General features: G+C 49.3%; 1 protein-coding gene across 2 annotated transcripts in view; it reads left to right on the top strand.

The window, feature by feature from the left end:
- Window positions 1-11930: 11930 nt before the first annotated feature.
- LOC115080201 (calcium-binding mitochondrial carrier protein SCaMC-3-like) overlaps window positions 11931-26259 on the top strand; it is a 45770-nt gene continuing 31441 nt past the window's right edge. Inside the window, exon 1 of one of the 2 annotated variants that reach the window (XM_029584325.1) lies at window positions 11931-13306. Coding sequence is in view for 1 of the 2 variants with exons in the window: in XM_029584324.1 (XP_029440184.1) it covers window positions 20742-20912 (171 nt within the window). In the remaining variant the exon portion in view is untranslated. Of the gene's footprint in view, window positions 13307-20575; window positions 20913-26259 lie in introns of those variants that run through there. The other variant, XM_029584324.1, reaches the window with a different exon arrangement.

Genomic DNA, 26259 nt, shown 5'->3' with positions numbered 1-26259 from the left:
TCTGTTTTTTTTTTTTTTTTTTTTTTTGCTTAGCAAAAAGTCTCTTTTCCCCTCCAGCAAGGTATCAGCCCCACACCTGCAATCTCTGCAGAGCTCCTAGGAGAAAAAAATAAAAACACACCAGGCAGGCAGCTTCCTTTTAAAATCATTTTATTTGTTATAATGTCTAAAATTTAGGTCTTTGATTTTTAAAAAGCAAAAAATATATCTTCTTAAAAATATTTCTCATATTAAAAAAAAAAAAAAAAAAAAGAGCAAGACAGCAGTGCCAGCACCAAGCCAGAAACTATCAAGCAAGCCCTGCCACCCACTCCCATGCCTGGCACCGGCAGGAGCGAGCGAGAGCCGGTGCACAGAGCAGAGCTTCCCCTCCGGGTGCGTTTCTGGGTAAAGGCTTGAGAAGATGCAGGCAGTTCACTATGAGATTCGTGTCCCAGAGACCCCCCCCTTTCTGCCAGCACACAGGTGACGCAGGTCACGTCTTAGACATAACAAGACGTCTGAGGTTAACTGGCCTGCCACATCCAAATCTGACCAACGAGCGGCAGCCTGACAGGTATTTCGGGAGAGAGGGGACATTCTCCAGTGTTTCGGTGACTCGTCAGGCTACTGAAAGATAAGAGGGCTCTTCCAGCGATCCCTCCCCCAATGCTCACTCCTTTTACAAAGCAGCGCCCACGTCTGTGTGCAAGAGTTAAGACTGCGGTTATCCCCTTACTGACACTCAAGTCATGCCAGAAACGTCCCCGGCTCTGCCGCCGATGCTCAGAAAGCTGCTCTCTTAAAAAAAACGGGATGCTCGGACCCGCCCTAGCCAGGGGAAGAATTTTCCATGCCCCAGATCACAGAAGCAAAGCGTGGATGGTGTGCGGCCTCGTCTCCGCGCTCGCCGTGCAGACGGCACCCGAACGTCTTGAAGCACGCGTCCACTTCCCTAGGAGATGCCGCATGGGTCTGGCGAGGAAAGGCTGCCCGCGTCCCAAGCCCCTTACGCACAGGAGAAATAAATATGCACCGAAGCTGGTTTATAAGCCGCGAGCAGGCAAGGGAAGTCTGGATAATACTCCTTTCAGGTCGCAGAATACATTTCCTGGACCCTCCTCTCTGCCAGAAGCAGCCCCCTGTGGGCAGACCATTTCTAGTAAGCGGGAAAGGAGTCTGTAACGCCTCAGAAGGAGCAGTCACTGTCGGCAGAGCCTCCCCTCTTGCTGCCGCCGCCGCCGTCGTCCAACAAGTAACAGAAGGTGGTAACAGGGGGAAGGACGCCGGCACAGGTCCGCAGCTTCTAACGCCCATGAGGCGTGCACGCCGACATCCACAAGTTACGGGAGGCCGTCCCCTGCTTATATCAGCCTTTCCTCGGGGGGCAGTTTCAGGGTGCTATTAGTCTCTGTGCGGGATCCCACCTGCTCCTCGCTGCTGGGCCGGTACGTCCCCTCCGTCTGACGTTTCTCCCGCACTTTCATTACAATAAAGATGAGGATGCCAATGAGCAGGACCCCTCCCAGGACCACGGGTACGGTGATTGCTGCAACACGCTCGGGTCCCTGCAGAGGGAGGGAGAGAAAGCACAAGCAAGAGACCTTAGACGCTGGCAGCCATGCGGTGGTAAACACTCTGAACAATGCGATCACACTGCAGGCCATCCTAGGCTACGCTGCGTGCTGGAACTAGGCGCCGCACACTCTCTGCTGCCAATATGCACTGCACTTGGATTTCACGAAGGCCTCGGATACAATTCCACAACCGTGACTTATAAATAAGCTGAGCGCCCTTAATATGGAGCCTAACGTTCGTTCACAACAGGGCAGACACCCAGGAAGGTGTGGAAAACACGAGGAGGGATCTAGTGAATCCTGAGCAATGGTCCAGAGCTTGGCAGTTACAATTTTATGCTAAAAAAAAAAGGAAAGTCGTGCTTTTGTAGTACAGTATGGGGATGAAATTCTTCTCTGCAGGAAACAAGAGCAGGATTTGGGCATTGATTGCATCTGATGAACTCAAGGTGGCCAAATAGGTGGATAGGGCAACGGCTAAAGCCAGAGAGATGCCTGGGTGCATATGGGGATGGACTTAAAGATCTAAACTCGTACATCCTATGGGATAGAGGCAAGGCTGTGGGATGAGGGTGAAAAGGGGCAATCTAAGGAAATATTTGACTGGACTGGTACATGGAGATCTGGGGGAGCAGAGGACATCTCACCGTGGGCTGGAGTACTGCCTGGTGGGCTCCAATCCCACTGCCACTCCTTCTGACCTTTGCCCTCCATTGCCTCAGGCACAAACTTACATTGGGGATAGGGAAATATCGGCAGTTCCTGAATGTAATCCATTTTGAAGTGCCGAAAAGCAGAATATAAAAAAAACCCCAAAACCCCACAACCACCACCAGTACTTAGGGTGGAGCAGCTCAGCCAAAGGCCAGCAGATGGTGGAGGAAGTCCTAGATTTGTGCAGCGGGATTCGAAACCCCCAGGATTAGGCCACCTTTCCTTGGCACCAGTCTCAGGAAGTAGCAAGGTCCTCGGCTCCTAGCGGGCACCGTTCTAGCCTAGGCTCCCAGGTCAGGTCCTGGTGCCTTAGACCCCGGTTCAGCCTCGACGGAGCGGGCCCTCTCTCTCTCTCGCTCTTTCCCCCTGCGCTCCTGCTACCACGAGTCCCCTGTAAAACCCTCCTTAGACGTTAACACATTCTTACTCTTCAGACGGCCCAAGCAGAGGGGCTATAAAATCAAAGAAGGGGTTTTCTCTTTGTCTGCAGCAATTATCACCAAGCCCTGTGTGCGTCATGACGGCGGGGGGGCAAGCACAGCCTGGGGAGAAGCCTTCCAGGAGGGTGAAGGCTCTCAGTTTTGCTCCCAGAGGAGGGAAAGTGTGCTGGAGCCTGCAGGGCCTGCCCCTTCGTTGACCGTGCAGCTGGAGCTTATGCACTGTACAGACGTCTGGTGGGGAAGGGGTACAGGTGATTCTAGGGATGTAGGAGTTCTGACCCCAGGCGTTCTAGGCTGCTTAAGGAGGCCCTGGATCTTGCTCCTTGGTTTCTCCCCTGGAATCCCTGGGGGGGGGAAGCTGGAGAAGGAGGACATTGCCGAGAGTCTGCTGGACTCCTGCATGATCCACTTGTTTAGCTACGAGGAACTTGCCTCCCTCATTGCTCAGATGGTTTCCTGCCTCCACATGTCGCATTCCTAACAAAGAGCCTATTATCGAGGGGGTCAGAAGACCATCTAGGACTTTTCCCTTACATAAGGCCCTTAAGTGCATGATGTTAAGGAAATCCCAGTGGGCGGTCACCTTCTTCCATATTCCACATCACGTCAGACCAATGGGTTCTCAATATTGTTCAGACAGGATAGTCTCTAGATTTTGCCCCCTTGTAGGGCAGAGTCCAAAATGGTGGCGGTAAGGATTGCCCTAAAAACATTCCAACAATTGGAACCCATTCCAGAATCCTGAAAAGATCAAGGTGCAGAGCAGAAGCCAAAGAAGGATGGGTCCTTTCCATGAACTCTGGATCTCAAAGGGGTCAACAGGCATCTGCAGGTACCACATTTCTGCATGGAGACCCTCTGCTCTGACAGTGCGGCAGTCAGGCAAGGGGCATTTCTCTTATCTCTGGATCTCTCGGAGGCTTATTTTCACATCTCTATCAGGATCATAAGAAGTTCCTTCGTTTCGCAAGTTGGGCAAACATTTTCAGTTCAGAACCCTGCCCTTCAGTCTCGCAACAACGTCAATGTCATTTTCCCAATGTGATGGTAGTGGTGGCGACATTCTTATGCAGGAAAGCTGTTGTGGTTCACGCATGTCAAGATGACTGGCCATGTTGTTTCACAAGGGCCAAGTGGAGAGCCTGGGCTGGGCAGTAAATTATTCAAGAGGCACGTGTTGCCAGTCCCAGTCTCTGGAATACCTTGGGGCTCACTTTGATACAGAGGTGGGTTAAGTGTTTTTGACTCAGGAAAGGGAAGCAGAGTTTTTGTCCCTTGCTCGCAGAGTTCCCAGAGTGTGGGACTTCCTCCAGCTGCAAGGGTCAACAGCAGCCATCTTGGAGGTGGTTCAATGGCCAGAGCTCACATGAAGACTTCTCCACTGATCCCTATTAATGCAGTAGTCTCCACAGTCACAGGACTACGAGATCTCTCTCATCCTTCCACCTTCTGTCAGGGAGAACCTGAGGTGCTGAGCTACTTCCATGAATTTATCAAAAGGGAATGTACTTGGACCCTCGCAGTTGGATTCTGGTTACAACAGATGTAAGTTTAGTAGGCTAAGGGACCCACTGTTGCAGTCAAGTCATTCAGGGATTATGGTCCTTAACCAGGTTGGAGTTCAGGCCATCAGGTAAGCCCTGTTGCACTTCCTATTCCTAATGAGGAGGAACAGCAGTCCATGTGATCTCCAACAATGCCATAGCTCTGATCATGACTATTGTAGTGTTGATTGTTGTTTTGTGTGATTTTTAAAGTACATCACTTTGAGCGATTTTTATCTGTAAAGCAATTAAATACATAAATATATCAACCAGCAGGGAGATAGAGCGTAGCGGTGGCTCAAGAGGCAAGTCTTCTGTTCATGTGGACAGAACATAATTTACTTCATCTGTCGGCAGTTCACATTACAGGAGTAGGAAATGTTTAAGCCGTTTGTCTTAGCAAGGCTGTGATGGACCATGGGGAACTCTGTCAGGAGGTCTTCCAGATAGCAGTAAACTGATGAACATGGGCCTAACGGCAACCTGGAAGAATGACAACGTTGACAGATTCTTCAGCCGAAGAATAGAATTGGGGTCCATCAGGACAGGCCAAGATGCAATGTCCTTTATGTCTTTCCACCATGGCCCCTAATAGGCAGAATGATAAGGAGAGGAGAGGACCATCAGTCATTGGTTTTCCTGGTGGCTCCACACTGGCCAAGGAGACTGTTATGCGATCTATTGAGAGTGATCGGCAATGCTCTCAGTTTTCCTTGCAGTTGAGGTCTATTATGTCAAGAACTGCTAGTAATGGAGGCTCCAGGTCCCTTTTATCTTATGGCTTGGCCCTTGAAAGGGTTCTGCTGAGCAGAAGAGGGCTATCCCACAGCAGCAGACACCACCTTGTTGAAGTCCTGGAAGCTTTTTACGTCACTGGCTTATGTGCAAGTACGGCATCTTTTTGAAGGCTGTTGCAAAGCAGTCTTTATTTATTTATTTAACTTCTTTTACTATACCGATACTCAAGACCAGGTCTTATCGTACCGGTTTACATTAGAACATGGGGAAACCAATTAACGTCTAAGTAGAAATGACAAGTTACATTAAAACAGGGAGCGTAAAACATGGATGTTGGAAGATAGGGCAGAATTAACTATAACATTAATGAGTGATAGATATAATCAACAAAAACAATAAATTAACAAAAACAATAAATTAGTAATACAGAAACATGGATTATAAACAGCGGATATTTACATGGTATGTCCGGTGGGAGGAGTGGCGGGGAGGTGAGAGGGGGGAGGGAAAAGGGTGGGTTGTAGGGTGAGAGACAGAGTTGGTTGAGATGGGTTCCTTCAACGGTAGGCTTGTGTAAACAGCCAGGTTTTAAGTTTTTTTCTGAAGGTTAGATGGCATTGTTACTGGCGTAAGTCTTGAGGAAGCGAATTCCAATGTAGTGGACCTGCTGTCGAGAGTGCTCGCTTGTGAATAGAGTTGTGGACTGATGATTTGTTGGGAGGGGCCTTGAGCGTACTTTTGTAGGCAGTTCTTATTGGCCTTGTGGATGTATGTAGTTCCAGAGGGAAGGTGAGTTGGAGAGTGGATTGTTGGTAGACAGTTTTGTGGATGATAGTGAGAGCTTTGAACAGTATTCTGTATTCAGTCTTGAATGACAGACATCCCAAGCATTTCAATCTTTTTTAGTAGCTCTTAGCTCTCTAAAGGTCCAGGTAGCTGCAATCTCATGCTACAGGGGTCAGGGGCAGAGGGCATCTGGATGTGGTGCTGGTTCCCCAGTGGGATGTCAATCTGATACTTAATGCAACCTCTTAAGCATGCATCTTTGAAGACAGTATTTTTGGTGGCTATTTGCTCACCAGAAGAGTGTCTGAATTTCAGGGGTTATCTTGGAGAGATCCTCATCTGGCTTTCTCAGTAGATTCAGTGTCATTTCACCCAGTGCCTTACGTTTTTGGCCAAGGGTTGTTTCACCCTTTTCACCTGATTCAGACGATATCTCCACCGTCTGGGGACAAATAGATCTTTTCAGCTTCTTGACGTCCATAGGGTTTACTTCAGAAAATCTGACAGACTTTTAGTTGGCAGTCTGCGGAAGGGAGAAGCAGCTCTGAAAGCATCTCTGTGCTGAAGGAGCAAGGATACTTGCTGAAAGGACGCCAGATCGCAGAAGCTCTACGGGGTCATTCGATCAGGGCCCAGGCTTCCTCATAGGCTGAAGCTTCAGTGCTTACTCCAGAGACTATTTTAAAGGAAGCCACTTGGTTATCTTTACGTTGGTTTCCATTCTTTTACTTAAAAGTCAGGGCTTCATTTCTGGGGGGGGAACGGCCAGCAGTGCAGTTCCAACACTTTGTTTCAGGCTCCAGAGACAGAGCAGCAGGGGGTGCTGGGCTCCAACCCTTCCCCCTCCAGTCAGCCTGCAACGGAGAGAAGAGGGCGGCTGAGCCTGGAGCACACAGACCAGAACAGCCTAATCCAGCCCCTCCTCTGTCACTCCCTCTCCTCCTGTATTGCAGGGGGGACAGAAGGAGCAGACGCCGCAGAGCCAAGAACAGATATAAAACTAGCACAAGTATGAAACTTGTCAGCAGTATTGGCAATTGTCAAGGTTTCACCCTCTGCCTTGATGAACGGAGTCACTGCTCGCAATTTTCAAACTTGTGCTAATCCATCCCCCTTTTCTCTCCATTACCAAGGGCTTAATTTCGGGGAGGAGAATGCAGAACAGCATTCTGAAACTTTTATTTATTTATTTGGTGAAAGCGGAGCCGGCAGTGTCTCTCAGTTCTGGCTCTCCTGAGGAAACAGAAGAGAGTCAGTATTTGCATGGATTATAAAAGGACCCCCAGCTCTTGGGAGGAAGCAGAGTTTTGGAGCTGCTGATCCTGAGACCAGAGCAGCCACACGGCTTTGATTTGGGGGTATATATGATGATATATATATACATACATGTGTGTGTGTGCTGAGACTTGGCTTGATCCCACCCCTTTGCACTGGTCATACCTGGCCCCAACCATCTCATCCCTTCCACAGTTCCACTTCCTTTCTGTCTACAAAATAAGCCCTGCTTAAGGTATCCAGCGGATGCAAGAGACGGAGAAACAGAAAAATGATGGCAGAAAAAGCCATTAGCCTATCTAGTCTGCCCATCCACCCCAACTACTCGGCTTTATGAGCCCTCCCGCTTACTTACTGCTTGAAAAATCCCCTGGAATGGCTTCGTAAAGAGATTAAACAAAACCAGGGATAAAATGGACCCTCTGGCCTCTCGCATGTGAAACTGCACATGCGAGAGGCCAGAGATACGAGCACCATCCTCTCAACATGCCCATTAGGGTCTACTCGACAAATAACGAGGTGAGCCATTTTAAAACCAATTTCCTTCAGCCGCTCAGCCATAAGATTATGGCTCTGTCAAAAGCAGAGGATAAATCAAGCAAAAATCAGCAGTGCACTACCACCGCCATCCATATGCCTATGGAGATAATCTAAAAGGTGAGCATGGCACTGTTTCAATACCATGCCAGACCCAAAAACCAGATTAGAATGAATCCAAAAGTTTACTTTTTGTTCTAAAAGTCCAGCATCTGCTTAATTCTATCCATGCTCTGACTGCATACTGCCCTGGCTGCTGTACACTGCATGCCAGTACTACACACTATATAGAGGCTAGCACACACTGCTACAGCTGCACGGGCTGTCACACTCTGCACACGCTTCAATGTGCTACACACGCTGCTAATACACTGTGCACACGATCACCGGCAGCACTCACACTGTGCTGTAGTGTGACCTCTCAGTCTGTACATATTACTGCACAGTGTACATGCTATCACTGATAGTAATCTCGTGTAGGCTCACACTGTAACCACAGCCAGCTAATATTATACAGATCTTTCATTCACACACAAACAGTCACACTTACCGACAGAGAGGAAGGGGTAGCACTTGTACTGCTTGTTGTATTCATACCTAGTTTGTGAGTTGGGGAAAAAAAAATGTAACACTGAAATGTCTAAAAAAAAACAAAACAAAAAAAAACAAACAACAAACCACACCTTAGCAGCTAATAACCTCTCATTATTAAGAAATGTCTGCTCCAGCTAACATTTCCTCTCTCTGTCTTACTCTTCCTTTTCCCCCCCTCGATTCCTGTGTTCCCAGTAGCCCTGGACTTTACTCTGACAGAGAACAAGAGCAGCTAAAATGAAGTGTGAATTAGAGTTCCCAGCAAGCCATGCAGTCTGTTTATTCTTGCTGCCCACTGTGAAGGTGCAATAAACCCCTGCTCCCATTCATGCATTTTCAGCCAGAGAGAGAGATGTAATGAGAAAGGGGGAGAGAGAGAGAGAGAGAGCTGAGGCACCACTGAAATCCAGCCTTGCACTGTTTGTTCTGACTCATCTAATAATGATCACCCCACCCAACCCCTGCCCCCACAACCTGTACATTGAAGCAAGCATGGGAACAGCTTATTCCAGAGCCAAAACACAGCAGGATGAGATGCATTAATCCTTTGCCTCCCAAACTGAAGGACAAGATGGGATCAAACCCCAGGTGAGGTAAGGGTGCAGTTCTCCAGACAGGCATATGATCTTTCCCATGAATTAGACTGGCCTATGGACCGCTAGAGGAAAACGCAGTCCATAAAATAAACAACTGGACTGAACCAGCTCTTTCTACATACAGAAAACTCAAACCGCAAGTCTATGTCATTTCCACTGATCAATGCAGGGCAGCAGGGTGGAGGGGTCCAGGGTCCTTAAGCAAACCACCAAACAGAGGAGGGGTCCCAGGGTTTAGCAGGCTGGTCCTGGATCCAGCTACCAACATTGTGCTTCTCACCAAGGATATTTATTTATTTCTAGTGTCTTTCTCTCAGGCAATAAAAACAGATGCCAGCAGGTACAGAAAATAGAGGAACAGCAGCTTAATGCTTGCAGGAAACTGGGGGGAAGAGAAAGCAGAGAACTTCTGAGACAAAGATGAATAGAAAACAAGAGATAAAGAAAGCGTTTGAAGAGACAGGACCCAGGACTTGCTAAGAGAAGGCTTAGCAGGCATCTCACTGAGAAAACTCTGGCATGGCCTGGGTGCGAGGAAGCGCATTGGCTTCTATCTCAACGTCTTTATTAAACAATGACAGATTATAAAACACGCTCACTAGATTCCAATACCACTGCCAAATTTGAACAATCATGGAACCACGAGAATCTCTTTTCCACCTTTTATAATTCTATCCTTCATTACCCCACCCCTCATCCCCTCCCAGTAATAACAGCTTACAGGGCCTTCAAATGATGTCCAACGTTTGGCTTCTAAACACACACTGTTTCCTTATACTCCCATTATAGGATGAATCTCTTAGTTATGAATACATACAAGTCCAAAATACTAAACAATTTCAGTATAAGCTATGAATTCCAGCAACTATCCGGAAAGATTTCTGGGGCTTTCTTAATTTCATTCTAATCTCGTGACACAAGCTCTCCCCCAACGGTTGAAGCATGTCTGAGCTGTCCTACCTTGGCTAGTTCTGGTCACGGTGGGAACAGGTCAGCAGGAGAAACACAAGAGCTGCCCACTCTTTCTCCCAGCAGCCGGGGAGCAGAGAGGACCCAAATGCTAACTGTGTCCTGGAAAGCTTATGATCCACTGGCAATCATGGGAAGTATTCCACCAGGAACAACTGGGCCCAAAGCATCAGCTGACACAACCTTCACTGCCACCTGCAAGAAGAATTCACGTTTCCTGACTTTCTGATTTCAATTATAACCAGACACAGGGAAAAGTCATATCACAGTGACTGAGAGGGGAGAGAGACTGGCACCACAACACCTGAGACAGAGAAGAAAGGGTGGCACCACAGCACTTGAGACAGAGCAGGGAAAGAGACTGGTACCACAGCACCTGAGACAGTGAGAGAAGAGAGGGTGGCACCACAGCAGCTGAGACAGTGAGAGAAGAGAGGGTGGCACCAAAGCACCTGAGACAGAGCAGGGAAAGAGACTGGCACCACAGCACCTGAGACAGAGCAGGGAAAGAGACTGGCACCACAGCAGCTGAGACAGTGAGAGAAGAGAGACTGGCACCACAGCACCTGAGACAGAGCAGGGAAAGAGACTGGCACCACAGCAGCTGAGACAGTGAGAGAAGAGAGACTGGCACCACAGCACCTGAGACAGAGCAGGGAAAGAGACTGGCACCACAGCAGCTGAGACAGTGAGAGAAGAGAGACTGGCACCACAGCACCTGAGACAGAGCAGGGAAAGAGACTGGCACCACAGCACCTGAGACAGAGCAGGGAAAGAGACTGGCACCACAGCACCTGAGACAGAGCAGGGAAAGAGACTGGTACCACAGCAGCTGAGACAGTGAGAGAAGAGAGGGTCACACCACATAAGGCATCTTCTATCCCCTCCCCCGCCTCAGGGTAAAGAGCGGGGTCCTCCATCCCTTGCAGTACAGTGGGACTTGCCTGCACTCAGGAACAAGACTGCAGGGAATGTGCTCCCTGTGCCAGGATTACCCTCCCAGGACTGGCAACACAAAACGAATCCCCACACACGAGGCAAGTTTTAACCCGCCCCCCGCAAGGACTATGCTAGGAGCACTGGCACCAGTGTATAATTCACATACCAGTAACAAATACTGGGATAACTGGGAGCAGAACTGGGGTACAGTGCCTGCCCTTCCCGGCGTATCAGGGAAATAGCGCCCCCCACAGGACTGTGCTAGGAGCACTGGCACCAGTGTATAATTCACATACCAGTAACAAATACTGGGATAACTGGGAGCAGAACTGGGGTACAGTGCCTGCCCTTCCCGGCGTATCAGGGAAATAGCGCCCCCCACAGGACTGGAGGAAAACAGTCACCCCTCCCCCCCTTCTTCCGTTTCAAGGAAGGGGCCCCCTCACGCTGGGACCGGTTACCTAAGGCTCTCCAACCACCGCCCCATCCTCCTCGCCACCGGGGCTACTAAAGTGGCGACATAAACACCTCCTCCTCCTCCCATACCTGGCTCCGGACGTTTCCCCTCCGTCCCCACGTCTTGCAAGCAGCCCTACCCTCTCACGTGACCAGTCATCACGCACCTGAGGAGCACTTCCGGGACACACCTGGGCTACACCTGAGCCCGCCACTTCCGGGTCAAGGCGCGTCACTTCCCGCCCGGCGTACCTGAGGCCGTCACTTCCGGCTTGGTACACCTGGGGGGCCTGCGGGGCAGGCGGAAGCCGGAAGAAAAACGAAGGTGCACCACGTGGTGCGCTGCTCAGCTGCACCACGTGGTGCGCTGCTCAGCTGCACCACGTGGTGCGCTGCTCAGCTGCACCACGTGGTGCGCTGCTCAGCTGCACCACGTGGTGCGCTCCTCAGCTGCACCACGTGGTGCGCTGCTCAGCTGCACCACGTGGTGCGCTGCTCAGCTGCGCTCTTCCCCTGCGTCCTCCCTTCCTGGCTGCAGGCAGGTGCACCACAAATACCTGCAGCCCCCCCCTTTTCTAAATAGGCACAACCGTGCCCCCCCTCCCCCCTTTTTTTAAGCACAAGCGTCTGCTCCTTTCCCCCCCTCCCTCTCTCTGGGATAGAAAGCCACTGACCCCCAGAGAGCTTTTTCTCCCACCCCTCCCCTTAGCTGAACGGAGCCCCGAACAATCACTCACCTCCCCCCCCCCCCCCTTTTTTTTTCTAGGTTATTGTTGCTTCTTCCCTTAATTTCTTTCTTTATCCAGCACGCCTTTTAAAAAGAAGACAGCTATAACAGCCAACGCATGGGAGGGCGCCCCTCTGGCCGCCGCTGCCTCCCCTCCTCCTACTGAGAATGGGGAGGTTCGTGCACCACCAGATGTTTTACCACCCAGGCCACCCCTTCCGCCTCCCCAGTGGCAGCGCGGCCCTCCTACGAGGCTGCCAAGGGGGTGAGCAAGGGATCTCTAATCGTCGGCGGTTGGGTCCTCCAGCCTCACCCTCGGGCATGGGCTGCGCTGCCACCCCGGGCCCTCTCCGATACTGCGCCACCTTGGCCAAATTGGTCGGGCTATGGGCTTTGACAAGCCCCCATAACGGAGATCCCCACAGGCCACCAAGAGAAGGAGCCGCGGCAGGTCTCCTCCTACTACAGCAGGCATGGATACGCCTGCCCAAGGCTGGAGGGGAGCAAGGTGATCGCGTTCCAGGGGGCCCCATTCAAAATCCATTGGTCCACGAAGGAAGCGCGCTGTTTTCATTGCTACCAGCTGGGGCACTCCTGCAGGTTGTGCCCCAGCCCCCTCTCCCAAAACCTAAGGGAGAGGGCAGAGTGCCGCCTCCGGGCCAAAGAGGGGGCCCCCTGTGACCGTCACCGCCCCCTGAAGCCAGACCCCGCTAAAGAGAGGTCTGAGGCCTCAGCTTCTCGGAGGGCGGGACACCGCCGGAACATCAGGGCTCCACCATGCCCCCCTCCCCACTCGGGGACACCCAATCCAGGCCCGAATTCCCCCCCCCCCCCCCCAAGACTGCGCCTCCCGGTAAGGGAAAGAAAGAGCAAGAGGGAGAGGGAACGAGCCCGGGCCGAGATGGCCTCCGGAGAGGGGACCACCAGTAAGCGTGGCTGGCAGAAAAGGGTCACCAGCCCCTCTTATCCAGGACACTGAGCCAGCACCCTCCTTTGGGGGAGCTGATAAGGCTGCGGCCGGGCCGCAGCGCAGCAGTACGTGCTAGCCCTCGAGCCGTTCCTGTGTCTCCTGCGCAGGCGGCTCACCGGGCTGGTGCTACGAGAGCCCGACATGCGGATCACCCTTTTGGCTTATGCCGACAACGTGCTCCTCACAGTTCAGGACCAGATTGACTTGGAGAGGGTGCAGAATTGCCAGCAGATCTACTCGACGGCATCCTTGGCCAAGATCAACTGGGCCAAGTGTTCTGGCCTTCTTGTAGGACAGCAGAGGGTAGACGCTCTCCCTGACCTGTCGTGGGGCAGGGAGACCCTTAGGTACCTGGGAGTCAACTAGAGCGAGCTCAGAGAGAAGGTGGAAGCTCGCCTCGGGGCATGGAGGGGTCTGCTGCAACTGAGATCCTTCGGCAGTCGGGGCCTGGTGGTGAACCAGCTGGTAAGTAGCATGCTGTGGCACCGCCTGGAGCCCAACACAGGAGTTCCACGCTGGTGTCACTTTGACCACCAGAGGGCACAGCAGGCAGTGTCCAATTTATGTTCTGTGAATGTTCAGCTTTGGCAATCTATTAAACTAGTTTTATAAACTGTTATTGTTTAAAAAAGATGTTGAAAGATAAACACCCAACACATGAGTTCAGTTTTGTACTTAATCATATTATGCTTTCTTATGATTATTAATTAGTAAGATAAGATGTTTAAATTGTCAGCAAATACTACTTTTTCTTTTATAAAAAGAATGCATGTGATGGGGGGAAGAGGAGGCAACACCTGTAAATGTGATTTGAGGATAAAGTTATCTGAATCTAAAGTAGAACCGAGCAGAGGTGGGAGGGAGAGGACACAGGAGGAGGGATTAAGTTAGCTTATAAAAAGAATTGAGAGAGTGAGGGAAAATAGGAGAAGGGAGAGAAGGCAGAACAGAAATAAAAGATTAGAGAGCTGGAGGATAGGAGGCTATAGAGAGCCATCAAGGAATACCTAGGTTTCTGGAAATGCAGGGAGGAGGGCTTTAAGTTCATTAGGAACTGGGGAATTTAATGGGAAAGGAAGAGCTGAGTCCAATAGGGTGCACACCACCTTAACCAAAATGGTACTTAGCGTCAGGAGCCTCGTGGTTTGGAGTGGGGCATCCAGAAAAGATACCTGTAAACAGGGGAAGTTATATTATCATGACTATGAGGATGTAGGGAAAAAAATGATCGACCAAATTTCCAGAATCAAGGACTAGATTGAGGGACGTCTAAATGCAAATAGCAGAAGACTAAAAAAAAAAAATCAGATGGGAGAGTCCGTGTGGTGGTAAATGATATTGACAGAAGGATCAGGGCCCGTGATCTCTGCACAGCAGCAGTAAGGACCTTGCTGTGGAACTGCCCAGTTCTGGCCAAATTAGCACAGGAGGACCGGGGACCCTTTCAAAAGCATTGCTGGTAGGGGATGGCGCATTTCCTTCCCGCCCTCCATCCCCAGAAGAAAGATATCGGTGCTGGTGGTGGACAGCGCAATCCGTCTCGCCCCGTATCCCCTCACTCACTGGCTCCTAGTATTTCCAAACAGGAGGAGCCCGGATTTTAAGCTACACTGCCGGGCAACGTTTACATATGGGTCACCAATCCAAGTGAGCAACAGTGGGGGGGACTTGGAAGTAGCTTGGGCTAGGAAACAGGGTCATTTATTATACCCTATCAAAAAGAATGTTTTTGTATACAATAATCTGCTGTAAATATGTTAATCTCTGCAAATGCTTTCTTATAACTTCTGCTCAGTTATGGTTAGTCCTATCTACCTTCTTTGCTGCTCTCTCCTCTTCCTCTCTGTCTATCCCACCCTCCCCCCCGCTCACTCTTCTATTGCCTTCTCCATCCCCCCACCCCTGTTTTTTGTAATTTCCTCCTGTCTCAAGTTCATTGTGAACCGGCGTGATGTGCCTCACAAATACCGGTATATTAAAAGCTGTTAAATAAATAAATAAACCTCTGCATAGCCACGAGGCTGGGTAACAGCCCTTTTTTGAACATTCACTGAAGCACGAGAAATCTCTTTTTCCATCTTTTATAATTCTATCCCCTCCAGTAATAACAGCTTACAGGGCCTTCCTACGATGTCCAATGTTTCATCTGAAGGGCACAGAGTGCATTTGTTCCTGATGCCTTCATGACTAAAATGTTCCCTTTTTAACCCTTCCTTGTCCCCCTTCTCCATCAATGGCTAAAGACTCAGAACTCAGATACTCAATCCCCAGCTTCCGGCATGAGGTGAGAGACCCTGAATATATTTTTTGCCGCCAGGCGCGTAGAAGTGACCTCCCTCTCACCAGTATATTATGACGAGCCATGGTTTCCATCTGCATCAAAAGGTAAAGCTGGTTCCGCCAGTGCAAACCTTTGCAAACCAATACAACTGACTTCTTGGCTCATAAGAGGGCTTTCCTCACAAAAAAAAGCTTTTCTTCCTTAGCACAAAACTTCAAACGTGATAAAACGTCCATCAAAGAGGAGGAGATTGCCATCACGGGGCACCCGATTCCAAACAGACTTTATCACAGGACAATCCCAGCGTCCGTGCAGGAAAGATCCCGGAGCCGTCGTGCATTTCTGGCAGGTGTCTGGGACTGTTAGGCGGGCCGTCCTTTTGGCTTTCATCCGTGCAGGAAAGATCCCGGAGCCGTCGTGCATTTCTGGCAGGTGTCTGGGATGGTTAGGCGGGGCCGTCCTTTTGGCTTTCATCCGTGCAGGAAAGATCCCGGAGCCGTCGTGGCATTTCTGGCAGGTTGTCTGGGACGGTTAGGCGGGCCGTCCTTTTGGCTTTTCATCCGTGCAGGAAAGATCCCGGAGCCGTCGTGCATTTCTGGCAGGTGTCTGGGATGGTTAGGCGGGCCGTCCTTTTGGCTTTCATCCGTGCAGGAAAGATCCCGGAGCCGTCGTGCATTTCTGGCAGGTGTCTGGGACGGTTAGGCGGGCCGTCCTTTTGGCTTTCATCCGTGCAGGAAAGATCCCGGAAGCCGTCGTGCATTTCTGGCAGGTGTCTGGGACTGTTAGGCGGGCCGTCCTTTTGGCTTTCATCCGTGCAGGAAAGATCCCGGAGCCGTCGTGCATTTCTGGCAGGTGTCTGGGACTGTTAGGCGGGCCGTCCTTTTGGCTTTCATCCGTGCAGGAAAGATCCCGGAGCCGTCGTGCATTTCTGGCAGGTGTCTGGCTCGGTTAGGTGGGCCTTGTAAGCCCTAGGCAAGAATTTAAAAAACATCTCTCTCAGGTACACTTTCCCTCTAAGACTTCTTTTCCTTTTAAAATACTTCAATAAGGTGTCTGAGGACAGGATAAACGGCAATTCTCTGGCAAATCGCTGCAAGACTTGGGTTTGTCTGTGTTCTGAAAAGCTTTTTGAAGTTTTGAAATGGAAACGTCATCCCTCTCCTTCCCTAACAATAACTGCTCACATTTAAACTGAGACCTCTTTATAGTCCCTGTGTAACGTCTCCGTCGTAAATAAGCCCTTTAATTGTTGAAATGTCAAAATCCCACCCTCGGGTCCTAATAGGTGCTGTATCTATGTGATCCACAGAAAAGTCTTAACCCGGTCTCCTGCCGGGAAATCTTTATTGCCCTGTATGGACAAAAAAGGTAAGGCTTCTGGATTTCTTCCAAATGTCGTGACTGTGTTTTTCCACAGACTACGTGCTGGAGCTAATTCCTTCAGTCAGCCTGCTTCCATCACCGTGTAAAGTATAACATAGAGAGAGGAGAGGTTATGGCTGACTCCATCCTAGTATCAACAGAGCAAGAGGTAGAAACAACCAATCCCTCAGGCAACATTATACACTTCCAAATTTGGAAAGGCTAATTTCCCCCCCCCCCCCCCCCATCCCATTCCAAATTCAACCATTGGGAACATAAGAAATTGCCATACTGAGTCAGACCAAGGGTCCATCAAGCCCAGCATCCTGTTTCCAACAGGTCACAAGTCCCTGGCAGATCCCAAGGGGTAGAGAGATCCCAGGCTGCTTATCCCAGGGCTAAGCTGTGGATTTCTGCAACTCCACCTTAATAATGGTTAATGGACTTTTCCTCCAGGAACTTGTCCTAACCTTATTTAAATGCAGATGTACTAATAGCTTTCACCACATCCTCTGCAACAAATTCCAGAGCTTAATCATGCATTGAGCAAAAAAAATATTTTCTTATTAGTTTTAACTGAATTAACCAGTAACTTCATTGTATGTGTCCTGGTCTTTGTACTTTTCACTGATTACTCGTTCCACTCCGCTCATGATTTTAAACATCTCTGTCATATCCCCCCTCAGCCATCTCTTCTCCAAGCTGAAAAGTCCTAACCTCTTTAGTCTTTCCTCATAGGGGAGCTGTTCCATTCCCCTTTATCATTTTGGTCGCCCTTCTCTGTACCTTTTCCAATTCTGCTCTATCTTTTTTGAGATGCAGGGACCAGAACTGCACACAGTACTCAGGATGAGGATGCACCATGGAGGGATACAGGGGCATTAGGATATTCTCTGTTTTATTCTCCATTCCTGTCCTAATAATCCCCAGCATTTGGTTTGCTTTCTTGGCTGCTGCTGCACACTGAGCAGAATATTTTAGCGTATCATCAATGATGACCCCTAGATCCTTTTCCTGAGTGGTGACTCCTAATGTGGAACCTTGCATTGTGTCTCTATAATTTGGGTTTCTCTTCCCTAAGTGCATCACTTTGCACTTGTCCACATTAAATTTAATTTGCATTCCCAGTCTCCCAGCTTTGCAATGTTCTCTTGCCATTTCTCACAATCCTCTTGTGATTTAACAACTTTGAATAATTTTGTGTCATTGGAAAATTTGATCTCCTCACTTATTGTTCCCATTTCCAAGTCATTTATAAATATATTAAAAAGCATTGGTTGCAGAACAGATCCCTGGGGCCTCCTCTATTCACCTTCCTCCATTGGGAAAATTTACCATTTAGCCCTACTCTCTGTTTTCTATCTTTTAACCAGTTCCCAATCCACAATAGGACACTGCCCCCTATCCCATGAATTTCTAATTTCCTAAGAAGTCTCTCATGAGGGACTTTGTCAAAAGTTTTCTGGAAATCCAGATACACTGTATCACCTGGTTCACCTTTATCCACAGGTTTATAAACTCCATTAAAAAAATGTAGCAAATTTGTCAGGCAAAACTTCCCTTGGCTAAATCCATGTTGGCTTTGCCTCATTAAACTATGTTTATATGTTCAGCAATTTTGTTCTTTATGATAATTTCTACCATTTTGCCTGGCATAGACATCAGACTCGCTGTTCTGTAGTTTCCTGGATCACACCTTAATTCCTTTTTAAAAATTGATTTTACATTGGCAACCCTCCAGTCTTCAGGTACCGTAGATGATATTATTGATAGTTTATAAATTTCCAATAGCAGGTCCTCAGCTTCATTTCTCAGTTCTTTCAGCACGCTGGGATGTTTACCATCTGGTCCAGGTGATTTGCTACTCTTTAGTTTGTCAATTTTTCCTAGCACATCTTCCAGGTTCACTGAGATTTGTTTCAATTCCTCTGAATATCATTTCTGGCATGGGTATATCTCTTACATCTTCCTCAGTGAATACTGAAGCAAAATATTCATGTAGTCTCTCTGCTATGGCTTTGTCACCCCTAAATGCTCCTTTTACCCTTTGATCATCTAATGGTCCAACTGCCTCCCTCGCGGGCTTTTTAACTTAGCTCCTTTCCATAAAAGTTTTAAAAGTAAAGTGTCTAATTTCTTAATATCTTTTTGAAATAGATGAAGTAGGAAAGTTTGAAGGGCATTTAGCCTCCAAGGAAAAATCACCATTTTATATAGGTTTGTACGCGCAACCAAAGAAAGAGGTACATTTTGCCAGTGCTGAATTTAAGCTTTGAATACTCCAGCAATGCAGGCATTAAGTTCATAAAGGAAGTTCAACTTCTCTGGCAACTTAAATACCCAAGTACCTGAAAGTGCCCGAAATCAATTTGAAGGGAAAATTATCCCCCCCACAACTCTGTATTGTTTTTGGGAAAGGCAAAACCTCAGACTTGGAAATATTAAAGCGTGAACATTTCCCAAACTGGTGGAAATCTTCTCTAAAGCAGCCCAGTGAGGGTTTGGGATTTGCAATCAAATCCAATCCATCATCTGCAAAAGCAACAATCTTGAAATTATCAGAACCCAAAGGAATACCCACAGTCCCCTCAGTTTTCTTGTATAACTCTAATTATAAGGCTCCAGGGATAGTACAAATAATAATGGGGAGAGGAGGCACATCCAAATGTGAATTCTGCAGTTAGTCCCATTTCTGTTACGATAAAAAACAGATAATGCCACTCCACATGAAGGCTTATCAGCAGAGAGGGAATATTGCATGCCTCCTAAGTATTTCTATTGCAGCCGAAATAAGCTGTAGGTTTTCTCTGCAGCTCTTGTGCCAGCCGTTCTTAGTTAAATCTGTAATCTTCTGCTTGTATTGCTATGAATCATTTATTCAGCAGTGCACTCTAAGACTACAACCTAGGTAAGGTCTGAGTCTCCTGGTGGTTACGGCAGGGGAGGGCGGAGGAGCTGACAACTGAGCTTCCAATCCTGCTGAAAGTCCTTGTAACCTTGGTTAAATCACTTAGTAAGCTCTCCTGGGAAGGGACCTACCCACCATACCTGAATTGTCGATTGCCTTAAAAGATGAGTAATTAAATGCAGTGCTAAAAAAAAAAAACCCAGAGAGAGAGATAAAGCACCTTTTAGACTATGTGGAAGGAAGGAGTTGGGGGGGGGGTAGGTGTGAGCTGGGAACAGGAGGTTGTGCTCTCTCCCTCCCTCCAGGGTTGTTGCAGGAACAGCTGGGAGACCTCAGTCCCACCCCTTAGGCAGGCTCCCGATTTGCATTACAGGAAACCAGTTCTTGATCTTTGGGTTTGTGCAGGCTTGGGCTGCAAAGAGTGAGGTGGGAGGGTGAGATAATGCAGAAAGAAGCAGGAAGTGGAGGGGGGAGGAGAGACACATTCTCCTTCCTGCCCTTTTAGCGTAATCGTTCTACATCAGTGCTTCCCAGCCCCTGTCCTGGGGACCCCACAATGAATATGCATGAGAGAAGATTTGCATGTTATGGAGGCAGTGCATGCATATTCAGTGTGGATATCCTGAAAACCCGACTGGCTGGGGGGGGGTCCCCAGAACAGGATTGGGAACCAGTGTTCTAGATATTACGTTGGCTGCATCGGTCACATTGATCATGCAGACTCTGTCACTAGCTTAAAGCAGGCTGGCTAGGGAGAGGAGCAGCCGAGGGCTACAAACCGGGGAAGGCAGCCTTCAGATCCTGCTGCTGCTCCTAGTGACCCTGTTACTGCCTCAGCTGATTCACTAAGGGGGGGAAAGCTCCATGCACTCTGCTTTGAGTCATAAAAGACAGCTCCCATGCAGCCCAGCTGGTGAGGAAAAGATGCATTAGCATTTTCCAGAGGTTTACGTTGAGAAAGCTCCAGTGTCCTTTAATTACCATAAATTGTACTAATTAGTGCTTCTGTACTGACCCCTTTACACTGTTCCTTCTGGGAACATTAAAGTGCTTTCATCGGGCATCGTTAGTCGTGGTGGGCTCTGGCTCTGGGCGAGAGGACAGTTTTTCAGCGAAGGAAGGGGCGTGAAACAGCTTTTTAGCTGCATTTCCCTCTTCTGCCGCTGCCTTTGCCATTGCACAGAGGAGTTTCTCCTGAGAGAGAGAGATAGCAGGAACCCTGGTCTGGCAGCGGCCCTGCAGCTGGGGGCACTGACCGCAGACTCATGGGTTAGGGGTGAGTGGCAGGGCCCTGCAGGAATCATGAGGGTAATCCGCTTCCTGCAAGCAGCTTAGTGCACCTGGCAGAGATGGTGAAGCTGGTAGCCGTGTGTCAGGAGGGCAGGGACACTGAGCGGGAGAAGCGCTGGGCCAGCCTATTTCAGCAACTGGACACCAATAAGGATGGACGGGTGGATATCAATGAGCTTCGTGAGGGGCTGGCAGCGATGGGCATGAACCTGTTTAACAATGCTGAGCAGGTAAGAGATTCTGTGTACCAGCAGTGACAGGGGATAGAGGCATGAACCCGTGGACCAGGGCCGAGAAGTTGAGATGTTCTCTGTACCAGCAACGACAGGGTGAGGGGCTCAGCAGGAGAGAGGTTCTATGTACCAGCAGTGACACAGAAATGACGATAGAAAAGGAACAAATGGTGCATCCAGTCTGCCCGGCAAGCTTACGGCAGTAACTGCTGGCCATACAAACCACCTTTATAATTATCAGTTTCCCAGACTCTCAGAGTCAAGGCCCTTGTTGGTTGCTGTTTGAATCTAATTCCCCGTTACCTTTTGCACTGAAGCAGAAAGCAATGATGGAGTTGCATCAACAGCATACAGACTTAAGAGTAGTAACCACCCTATCAGCAAGTTACCCCCAGTTACCCCCGTGCACCTTTTTCCTCTTCCATTCTCAAGCCTTTAGGGATCCACAGTGTTTATCCCATGCCTCTTTGAAATCTTTCACCATTTTTGTCTTCACCTCCTCCTCCAGAAGGGCATTCCAGGCATCCAACACCCTCTCCATGAAGAAATATTTCCTGATGTTAGTTCTGAGTCGTCCTCCCAGGAGTTTCATTCAGGGTTAGAGGCCTGAACCTGTGTACCAATGATGAGTTGATGAGAGATTCTGTGTACCAGCAGTGACAGAACTAGAGCCATAAATATGTGTACCAATGATGAGCTAGTGAGAGGTTCCATGTACCAGCAGTAACAGGGTGAGGAGCATGAATCTGTGTACCAATGCTGAGCTAGTGAGAGGTTCCATGTACCCGCAGTGACAGGGTGAGGAGCATGAATCTGTGTACCAATGCTGAGCTAGTGAGAGGGTGAGGAGCATGAATCTGTGTACCAATGCTGAGCTAGTGAGAGGTTCCATGTACCCGCAGTGACAGGGTGAGGAGCATGAATCTGTGTACCAATGCTGAGCTAGTGAGAGGTTCCATGTACCCGCAGTGACAGGGTGAGGAGCATGAATCTGTGTACCAATGATGAGCTAGTGAGAGGGTGAGGAGCATGAATCTGGTTACCAATGATGAGCTAGTGAGAAGTTCCATGTACCAGCAGTGACAGGGTGAGGAGCATGAATCTGTGTACCAATGCTGAGCTAGTGAGAGGTTCCATGTACCAGCAGTAACAGGGTGAGGAGCATGAATCTGTGTACCAATGATGAACTAGTGAGAGGTTCCATGTACCAGCAGTGACAGAACTAGAGCCATGAATATGTGTACCAATGATGAGCTAGTGAAAGGTTCCATGTACCAGCAGTAACAGGGTGAGGAGCATGAATCTGTGTACCAATGATGAAATAGTGAGAGGTTCCATGTACCTGCAGTAACAGAACTAGAGCCATGAATATGTGTACCAATGATGAGCTAGTGAGAGGTTCCATGTACCCGCAGTGACAGGGTGAGGAGCATGAATCTGTGTACCAATGCTGAGCTAGTGAGAGGTTCCATGTACCAGCAGTAACAGGGTGAGGAGCATGAATCTGTGTACCAATGATGAACTAGTGAGAGGTTCCATGTACCAGCAGTGACAGAACTAGAGCCATGAATATGTGTACCAATGATGAGCTAGTGAGAGGTTCCATGTACCAGCAGTAACAGGGTGAGGAGCATGAATCTGTGTACCAATGATGAACTAGTGAGAGGTTCCATGTACCTGCAGTAACAGAACTAGAGCCATGAATATGTGTACCAATGATGAGCTAATGAAAGGTTCCATGTACCAGCAGTAACAGGGTGAGGAGCATGAATCTGTGTACCAATGATGAACTAGTGAGAGGTTCCATGTACCTGCAGTAACAGAACTAGAGCCATGAATATGTGTACCAATGATGAGCTAGTGAGAGGTTCCATGTACCCGCAGTGACAGGGTGAGGAGCATGAATCTGTGTAGCAATGCTGAGCTAGTGAGAGGTTCCATGTACCAGCAGTAACAGGGTGAGGAGCATGAATCTGTGTACCAATGATGAACTAGTGAGAGGTTCCATGTACCAGCAGTGACAAACTAGAGCCATGAATATGTGTACCAATGATGAGCTAGTGAGAGGTTCCATGTACCAGCAGTAACAGGGTGAGGAGCATGAATCTGTGTACCAATGCTGAGCTAGTGAGAGGTTCCATGTACCAGCAGTAACAGGGTGAGAAGCATGAATCTGTGTACCAATGATGAACTAGTGAGAGGTTCCATGTACCTGCAGTAACAGAACTAGAGCCATGAATCTGTGTACCAATGATGAACTAGTGAGAGGTTCCATGTACCAGCAGTAATAGAACTAGAGCCATGAATATGTGTACCAATGATGAGCTAGTGAGAGGTTCCATGTACCAGCAGTAACAGGGTGAGGAGCATGAATCTGTGTACCAATGATGAACTAGTGAGAGGTTCCATGTACCTGCAGTAACAGAACTAGAGCCATGAATCTGTGTACCAATGCTGAGCTAGTGAGAGGTTCCATGTACCAGCAGTAACAGAACTAGAGCCATGAATGTGTAACAATGATGAACTAGTGAGAGGTTCCATGTACCAGCAGTAATAGAACTAGAGCCATGAATGTGTACCAATGATGAGCTAGTGAGAGGTTCCATGTACCAGCAGTAAGTGAGAGGTTCCATGTACCAGCAGTGAAAGGGTGAGGAGCATGAATCTGTGTACCGATGATGAGCTAGTGAGAGGGTGAGGAGCATGAATCTGTGTACCAATGATGAGCTAGTGAGAGGGTGAGGAGCATGAATCTGTGTACCAATGATGAGCTAGTGAGAGGGTGAGGAGCATGAATCTGTGTACCAATGATGAGCTAGTGAGAGGGTGAGGAGTATGAATCTGTGTACCAATGATGAGCTAGTGAGAGGTTCCATGTACCAGTAGTGACAAGGGTGAGCAGCATGAATCTGTGTACCAATGATGAGCTAGTGAGAGGGTGAGGAGCATGAATCTGTGTACCAATGATGAGTTAGTGAGAGAGTGAGGAGCATGAATCTGTGTACCAATGATGAGCTAGTGAGAGGGTGAGGAGCATGAATCTGTGCACCAATGATGAGCTAGTGAGAGGTTCCATGTACCAGCAGTGACAAGGGTGAAGAGCATGAATCTGTGTACCAATGATGAGTTAGTGAGAGGGTGAGGAGCATGAATCTGTGTACCAATGATGAGCTAGTGAGAGGGTGAGGAGCATGAATCTGGTTACCAATGATGAGTTAGTGAGAGGGTGAGGAGCATGAATCTGTGTACCAATGATGAGCTAGTGAGAGGGTGAGGAGCATGAACCTGTGTACCAATGATGAGCTAGTGAGAGGTTCCATGTACCAGCAGTAACAGGGTTCTAGGCCTGAACCTGTGTACCAATGATGAATTATTGAGAATTTATATGTACCCGCAGTGACAGTGTGAGGAGCATGAATCTGTGTACCAATGCTGAGCACGTATGAAGTTCTTTGTACCAGCAGTGACAAGGTTAGAGGCATTAACCTCTGAACCGACCCTGAGCAGGAGGTGTGTGCTAGTGCTGACAGGGTATAGATGAGGAGAGAGATGTGTATACCTGCCCAGAGAAGATGTGCGTGATGAACCTGTGTTCCAGCACTGAGCGCAGGGGCACAGGCCCCTGTAACCTCAGTTAGGAGGGGGAGAGGCACAAGCTCCTGGATTTACAGTGAGGATAGAGAGGGGCACAGTGCTGTGCATCTGCAGTGAGGAGGGGCACAATGCCCCTGTATCTATAGTGGGGTTAGACAGGACTGGGTTTTTTTTTGGCAGTGCCAGAGTTTAACCTGGGCGGGCAAAATTGGGGGCCCAGGGAGGACCTGGGAAGGGGCCCCTAATCCTGGGTCTTCTCTCTCCATTGCACCTTCCTGAGTCCTCTTGCTCCCGGAGCCCCAGCACCCCTCCTTCCTAACCACATAGCCCCCGGGCATTTCCTCCCACCATTGCTTCTCTTCTCTCCCTCCTATTCCTCATCCCACCCCAACAGCACCTCTCCCTTCTATTTATTGCCCTTCCAGACATCCAGGGTGGAGAACAATAACCATGAAATAACAAAATAAGTTTTCCTGGGAAATTCAATGTAATAAACAAGAAATCAGTGATTTTTTTTTTCCTGTTTGTTCTACATTTTTTTATTATAACATTGAGAAGCCCAGGAAAAATAAACTTAAATCTGTAAACAGAGTCCCTAATTATAATCAAAGAAATAACAACATTAAACAATTTAAAATAAATCCCCAAGTAAAGGTATGAACAGAGAAAGGCATCTTTCAAGAGCCAGGCCTCTGCGCCTATGATCCCTCAATCTCTCTCTGGCCCCAGGATCCACCTCCCATCCTCTCCTTCACGGCCCCTCCCTCTCTGTCTTGTCTGCTGCAGGCCTGGGAATGGCCCATGAGCCAATGTGCGCACTTCTGGGCCCTGCAGTGACCTCCCCTCTCCCCCGCCTATGATCCTTCCGTCTCTCTCTCTGGCCCCAGGATCCACCTCCCATCCTCTCCTTCACGGCCCCTCCCTCTCAGTCTTGTCTGCTGCAGGCCTGGGAATGGACGATGACCCAATGTGTGCACTTCTGGGCCCTGCAGTGACCTCCCCTCTCCCCCTCCTATGATCCTTCCGTCTCTCTCTGGCCCCAGGATCCACCTCCCATCCTCTCCTTCACGGCCCCTCCCTCTCAGTCTTGTCTGCTGCAGGCCTGGGAATGGACGATGACCCAATGTGCGCACTTCTGGGCCCTGCAGTGACCTCCCCTCCCCTCCTATGATCCTTCCGTCTCTCTCTGGCCCCAGGATCCACCTCCCATCCTCTCCTTCACGGCCCCTCCCTCTCAGTCTTGCCTGGTGCAGGCCTGGGAATGGCCCATGAGCCAATGTGCGCACTTCTGGGCCCTGCAGTGACCTCCCCTCTCCCCCGCCTATGATCCTTCTGTCTCTCTCTGGCCCCAGGATCCACCTCCCATCCTCTCCTTCACGGCCCCTCCCTCTCAGTCTTGCCTGCTGCAGGCCTGGGAATGGCCCATGAGCCAATGTGCGCACTTCTGGGCCCTGCAGTGACCTCCCCTCCCCGCCTATGATCCTTCCGTCTCTCTCTGGCCCCAGGATCCACCTCCCATCCTCTCCTTCACGGCCCCTCCCTCTCAGTCTTGCCTGGTGCAGGCCTGGGAATGGCCCATGAGCCAATGTGCGCACTTCTGGGCCCTGCAGTGACCTCCCCTCCCCGCCTATGATCCTTCCGTCTCTCTCTGGCCCAGGATCCACCTCCCATCCTCTCCTTCACGGCCCCTCCCTCTCAGTCTTGCCTGGTGCAGGCCTGGGAATGGCCCATGAGCCAATGTGCGCACTTC

Source organism: Rhinatrema bivittatum, chromosome 19 (assembly GCF_901001135.1).
Source record: "Rhinatrema bivittatum chromosome 19, aRhiBiv1.1, whole genome shotgun sequence".
NCBI lineage: Eukaryota > Metazoa > Chordata > Amphibia > Gymnophiona > Rhinatrematidae > Rhinatrema > Rhinatrema bivittatum.
The sequence above is the reverse complement of the archived record's forward strand: the minus strand, read 5'-3'. Positions and strand labels throughout refer to the sequence as shown.